The sequence below is a fragment of the Crocodylus porosus genome, unplaced genomic scaffold (genome assembly GCF_001723895.1).
Source record: "Crocodylus porosus isolate Cpor-Errol unplaced genomic scaffold, CroPor_comp1, whole genome shotgun sequence".
NCBI lineage: Eukaryota > Metazoa > Chordata > Crocodylia > Crocodylidae > Crocodylus > Crocodylus porosus.
The window spans coordinates 23,237,145-23,243,595 of NW_017728921.1; the positions used below are offsets into that span (position 1 = coordinate 23,237,145).

A 6,451-nucleotide genomic window follows, 5' to 3' on the forward strand; every position below is an offset into this window, starting at 1 on the left:
TGGAACCAACTTCCAAGAGAAGTGGTGCAGGCTCCTACCCTGGGGGTCTTTAAGAGGAGGCTGGATGTACACTTTGCTGGGGTCATTTGACCCCAGTACTCTTTCCTGCCATGGCAGGGGGGTTGGACTAGATGATCTACTCGGGTCCCTTCCGACCCTAGAAGCTATGAAACTATGACATAAGGCATAATAATCATGTCTTAAACAGTGACCGGCCACATGTTCTTGCGATCAATTGTGTAATAAAATGGGACATAAGGCACAACTTATTCCGCAAAATGTATGTCATAATATGTGTCCATTGTCCCTTAAATTGAACATGTGGCAGTGTCTGTTGCTCCCTTTGCCTCCCCTTCCCAAATGTAGCCTGATGCCAACTGTCTGGCAGGGCTCTTGAACTGGCCCCAGTGCTGTCCTGATACTGGAGTGCACAATCAGCTGATTGTCAGTCTTGTCCCTGGGACCTCACTGGAGCCTTGTACCATCTCTGGTGAGGTCCTGGGGCTGGAACAGCCCTGGGACTACACTAATTCCCCAGCATTCAGCTTTCTACTTGCTGGTACAGGATCATGAGCCTGGGCTCCCCCTGCACTGGCCAAATGGTAATAGTGCAGTTGCATAGTAAAAATTGCATTTGCTGCCATGCATGTGTGACATGTCAAAAGGTGTGATTGTTAGGATTGGGGAACAGATCCCATCATGCTATTAAGTAAACATGTGCCAAGGGCCCATGTCAGGGATCCTGCCCAGAGCCAGATTTGGAGGGGTGTTGATCTTGAAGATGTATCTGATGTACCCCATTCCCATGCTGACAGCAATGAATCCAAAGGATGTGTTCACTGTTTTACCATCATCCCCACAGGGCCTATAGTGTCTGCCACGAAGATCTTATACTTTAACAAACAAACAAACAAACAAAAAATACCCAATGGATGGAGGGGAGGAAGCAGGTCCAGACTAGGACCTAGATCTCCTTACTCATATTGGGAGCCAAGTCCATGCTACCTCCCATTTATCTTGGCATTTAAACTGTAAAAGCTTTGTTGCAAGGCTAGGCAGAGTGCCTTAAGCAGAGACAAATATCCCAGTGCTATAGACTACGTTTCTGAAAAGATAGTTGGGCACTGAAAGATGCAGTTAAGTATCCATTTCTATAAATCCCATCTTTCAGTGCCTAGCTCCCTCTAACACTTGGGTCTGCATTTCAGTGCTATTCTAACCCAATACCTTCATATCCATGCTGAACTGGCAGTAATGCCTGCAGCCTTGGAAATCAGTTGTTCACTGCACAGCTTATACCAAGTGTAGCACTACCTTGTATAGATGCTGGGGGTGGAAATGTTCCCAGGCCAGTCCTAGTTGGGTGGGTAGGTGTAAAATATGTTGCAAGCAGGGCATGAAGCCAGGGCATTGCTAGCATGTTAGCAAAAATCGGGTGACTGAGCAAATTAAAGGATCACGCATTAGTCTCATGCTAACAAACCTGTTAAATGCCTTGGTCTCATTCCCTGCTTTGTTTTTTTCTTTTTGCCACAAGTTTGGTATTGTGAACAACTGTACCTGGTCACTGAACCTGCCTGAACTTCCCCAGGGTGGAGCTCAACTTCTCCAATCCTCACTAGAGGGTGCTGTTTCCCTGCAGGTCCTAAGTGGCTTTGTTGGCATTTGGTGCCACTTTTGACAATGATGAAATCTGGTTTGGGGGTGGCTGCTCACTACAGTGGCTCTGAGCTTCCAAATCCTGTTCCAGTGGTAGTTCATGGAGGCCACAAGGTGGCACTGGTCTTGTGGTTCCAGTGCAGGTCTGGGTTTTGAGTGATGCCACTCTTGGCAGGCTAATGGGTGTTGCTATTTGGTACCCCTTCCTGTTCTCACTGGGGTCTTCCATGGTGGCTGCAGGTACCCAACTTTCATTGATGCCCTGCGAGATCTGGATGATGTGCTTTCCATGTGTTTCCTCTTTGCTACCTTTCCAAGAACAGGCAAATGCCATGTGCAGACAATTCAGCTGTGTCGCCGCCTCACTGTGGAGTTCCTCAACTATGTTATTGCCTCCCGCTGCCTGCATAAGGTAAGAGCCTGTCCATCCATCTCAGGGCCCTCTTTCACTGGGGGCAGAGTGTCCAGGATGCAGTGCAGGGATCTCTCCTTAGCTCTCTGACCTCATCTGCCTGCTGGAGGCTCCCTTGCATGGATAAGTATGCAATTAGGGGAAAAATAGGGAGCACCAATGTTTGCACTAAGGTCACAATTACACTTGCAGCTTCAGGCCACCCTGGCTTCCCAACCTGCCAGTCATCTCCACTAACCTAACCTGCCCTGCCCTGTAGTGTGCTCAGAATCCACTCAGCCTCTGCTGGCAATCTTGCAGTTTTCTGAACCCTGTGTCCTGTCTCCCCTGCTCACAGTAGGGGTGGAATGATGCAATGAAAATACTGCTCACTGTGTGTGTCTACACTTGCAGTTAATGCACCTGAATTTTCTGCGCAGAAAATTCAGGTGCATTTAACTGCACCCTCGCACACATCTGAACATGTACCCTTCAGGAGCAAATTTGTTCCCAACAGCAGCAGGTCAATCTACGGCTGCTCCTGCCATACTGTGTGTCTTGCAGCAGCGAGGGGGAGCTCTAGGGTCCCCTGCATACCAGCCTCAGGTTGGCAAGGAGTATGGGGGCTGGTCCCAATTTCTGCAGCATGAGGGGAGAGTCCTGGCTGCCAGGTAGCTGCCTCCTAGTGATGTGGAGATTTGGAACCTGTCCCAATCTCTATGTGGCTGGGAGACAGCTGGGACAGCTCTCCCCACCTTGTGGAGATCGGGACAGGCCTACGTCTCAATGCGGCTGGCAGGCAGTGTCCTGTTGAGCTGGGACAGCTCTCCCCACCTCTTGTGCCCCCTGCTGCCTAGGATGGCCAGGAGCAATCTGCTCCTGATCAATGTCTGCATGTGCGCTTTTCACTGATTTTTTTTTTTTTCTCCTAGTACCTGTAAAGTACAGTACAGGTATTAGAAAATGGCACATTAGACTAATCTACTGCAAAGTAATTGATGAACACGTGTAGGCTAGTGTTTAGATTAGATTAGCCTAATGCACAGTAATTAGTTCGTGTAGATGCAGCCACTGTTACAGTTTTGAACTCAATTTTGATTGGTTTTCAGTATAAGTCAGACAAGGCCAGGCACTCAGGGTCTCCTTCTGCCTTCCACCTCCAGCTCTCAGGGTTCTCTGGAATAGGATGTCCCAGTGCTTGCCCAGGTCAGGGGACAAAGGTCATGCTAGGTCTAGGGACAGTGACCCAATTCTGGTCATGGCTGCTTCTCAGTGACTCCTGGTGACCTGGGCTAGCTGTCTTCCCACCCTGGAGTGCCCTGGCAGCTGGGAGCAGGAGGCAGAAATACAGGATGGGGACGCCGTGTGTATATGTGTGAGATGAGAAGGGCACCTCAGGTACATGCTTCTGGGGTATATCTGAGCAGCAATGGCTAGCAGGAAAAGTAGCCAACTTGGCATTAGATAGGAGGGGAGCTATTCCTGTTGGAGGTGAGGTGGAGAACTGGGTAAGGAGCTCAGGAGGGAGTTGCCCTGGGATTGGCACAGCAGCTTTTGCTGTGGCTGTGTTTCATGCCATATTTCATAGCATGAGTATCACAAAATTCATTTGTATTGTAAAAGAGGTCTGTTGTTTCATCCCTTGTTGGAGCCAAGCACAGTGGGAATTGATTCCTCTTCTTCAAGAGAAGCTATTTTAGGAATTTGTCTCTCCACTACCTGTCCTGGGTGTGCAGCTGCTCCAAAGTAATATAGATTGGAGATGAGTAACTTGTGGCCAGGGGCAGCTCTTGTGATTTGCTATAAGTAGCACAGTACATACTGGGGGGCAGGGTGGTGTGCAAGACATCTTGTATAGCAGGGAGAAAGCTGCAGCTCATTCTTATGCTTTGGAAACATGCACTTCCCAGGTAGCTAGTAGTTAATCTGTATCAGACTCATGCTATTTACAGATTTGATGGGCACTGCTGAGTGCATGATTGCACTGGGTTTGAAGGGTCTGCAGCTGGATTGGTTGTTGCATGGGAAATGCATTGCTGTCAGACCCAGCTGCAGCCTATTCCAGTTACCTGACAAGTTGCCACTTCTGTAAGTACCTGTACTGCCCTTTCTCTGACCTCTCTCTGTTTGGTCTCCTGCCAGGTGTTCCTCTCCATCAAAGGGATCTATTACCAAGCAGAGGTGATGGGGCAGCTCATCACGTGGATCACCCCATATGCCTTTGCCCATGATGTGAGTATCGTGAGCTCTGCTCAAGTCTCCTATCTCTGTCCGCACTTCTTACAATGCCTGTGAACGAGTGAGGCAGCATCCCAATCCTTCAGTTGTTCTGCTGGTATTTTGTAGGGGGAGGTACTGAGAAAGGGGCAAATTGTTCTGGAGGTTATCATAGTTAAGCTGTTCCATATGGGTCACTGTGTACTCAACAGTGTCAGGGCACTGGAAACGCAGGCTATACAGCTTGAAGACAAACAGTTCTCTGGAAGTGGCCATGGCCTTGCCTCTGTCATATCCTGTGTCCTGTTGCATGTGGTGACTGGTGGCTCCTGGTGCCGGGCTGTGCCAGTTTCTCCAGCTCATCCTCCTCATTCATTGTAAATAATGAATCTTACCAAGTTCCGAGAAGTAATTTAAAAATTAACCTGTGCGAAAGGGTGGGTGGTTGTGAGCAAGTTGGCAGGAGGATCTACAGTCTCCCCCAGCTTAGATCAGAGGGATCTGGGAGTGTTCTCATCACAGGGTCTCCATTCACTTCCTAGCAGTATGTGTCCCTGTTAGGTGGTATAGGCAGCCTCAGCACAGAAGGTCATGTAAGACTGCACAGCCCTCTAGAGCCGAGATCTGTCAGTAGGACTATGCTTGGGAAGCTTGTGCCAGCTTTTGGAGTGCTGTGTGATGGTAAACTTCCTGAGGTGTAAGTGGGAGAGGGCTGGATGGGACCTCCTGGGTCATAGGATCTAATTCTTGCTGTACAATCTGGCTGCCTGAGACTAATACCAAGTTTTGTCTTAAAACCTGGTAGGTATTATGCTCCTGTGGGAGGTTGTTTTAGAGCAGGGGCAGGCGATTATTTTGGGCGGAAGGCCACTTACAGAGTTTTGGCAAACTGTTGAGTGGAAGGAGCTGTTTTCTTCCCCACCTCTACCCCATGCCAAGCAGCAGTTTCTGCCCTGCTGCTGCTCAGCCTGAATGGGCAAACCCAGACTGGTGCTGGGGTCCAGGCTCAGCAGCAGCAGTGCAGGAGAAAAACTTTTGCCCAGCATGGGAGGAAAGTGGCTTCTTTCTCCTGCTGCCACTGCTTCCTGATGCAGCTGCTCGGAGCCCATGTGGGGTTGCCCTGGGTCTGCTTTGCGCTGCCACCATTGCCCCATGGGGCAGCCCAGAAGCAGCAGTGACACAGCAGAGAGCAGGAAGCAGAGAGCGGCTATACCAGGAAGTTCCAGGAGGGGGAGGGACCACTTTGCCCTCCATACTGAGCAGCAGTTTGTCCCGTACTGCCACTGCTCAGCCCAGGCAAGCAAGCACAGGGTCACAGCTGTATGCACGGTCCCCACCTGTACTGTGGGGCTGAGGCAGAGGGGACTGGGAGCAAGTGGGCACACGGGAGTACAGCAACAGCCAGCTGGGACCATGGGGTCCATGCTGGTATCCCAGAGCCAGCACCTGTGGGGCCCAGAGCAGGGTGGCAGGAGCACGAGGTCCCAGCTGGCAGGGGGTCTCTGGAGCCAGGCCAGCTCCTCTCTCCCTGCTGGTGCAGCCCAGCCCAGCTCCATAGACCCCTGCCAGCTCATGCTCCTGCTGCCCCATTCTGGGCCCCGCCAGTGCTAGGCCTGGGACACCAGTGTGTTCCACGTGCCTGCTCACTTCCACTCCCCACCCCCCACTCCCTGCCACTGCTTCTTCACTGTCCTGCCTGCCTGCCAGCCACTCCTGCACTGGGAAGGGGCAGGGGGCGGCGCAGTGCTGCCCTCACCACCACCTTCCACCAGCCACTCCTGCACCAGGCCAGAGCTCTACCACAGCTTTTTAAAGGAGAAAATCCAGAGTTTTTCATGGCACATGGAAAACCTGGAACCCTGTTTGTTAGTATACACAACATTAATATGATGAAGCACAAGCAACATCTATTTAAAAAAAAATGTATACAAAATATGATCTACTTCTAAAGTTTGTTCGCGACCCATTCATATATTCATGTGACCCACTTCTGAGTTGTAATCCATGGGTTGAGAAACACTATTCCAGGGCACCTGGTCTCTGGACTGCAAGAGGGAGTACAGGCATACCTCAGAGATATTGCGGGTTTGGTTCCAGACCACCACAATAAAGCGAATATCGCAATAAAGCGAGTCACATGAATTTTTTGGTTTCCCAGTGCATATAAAAGTTATGTTTACACTA

At 50.3% G+C, this 6,451-nt stretch overlaps 1 protein-coding gene across 2 annotated transcripts in view; it reads left to right on the forward strand.

The window, feature by feature from the left end:
* Positions 1-6,451, forward strand: part of PES1 (pescadillo ribosomal biogenesis factor 1) — a 26,006-nt gene that overhangs the window by 5,931 nt on the left and 13,624 nt on the right. For both annotated transcript variants that reach the window (XM_019539259.1, XM_019539260.1), the window contains exons 5-6: positions 1,900-2,071; positions 4,193-4,282. In XM_019539259.1, coding sequence (XP_019394804.1) covers positions 1,900-2,071; positions 4,193-4,282 — 262 coding nt within the window. The remainder of the gene's footprint in view (positions 1-1,899; positions 2,072-4,192; positions 4,283-6,451) is intronic.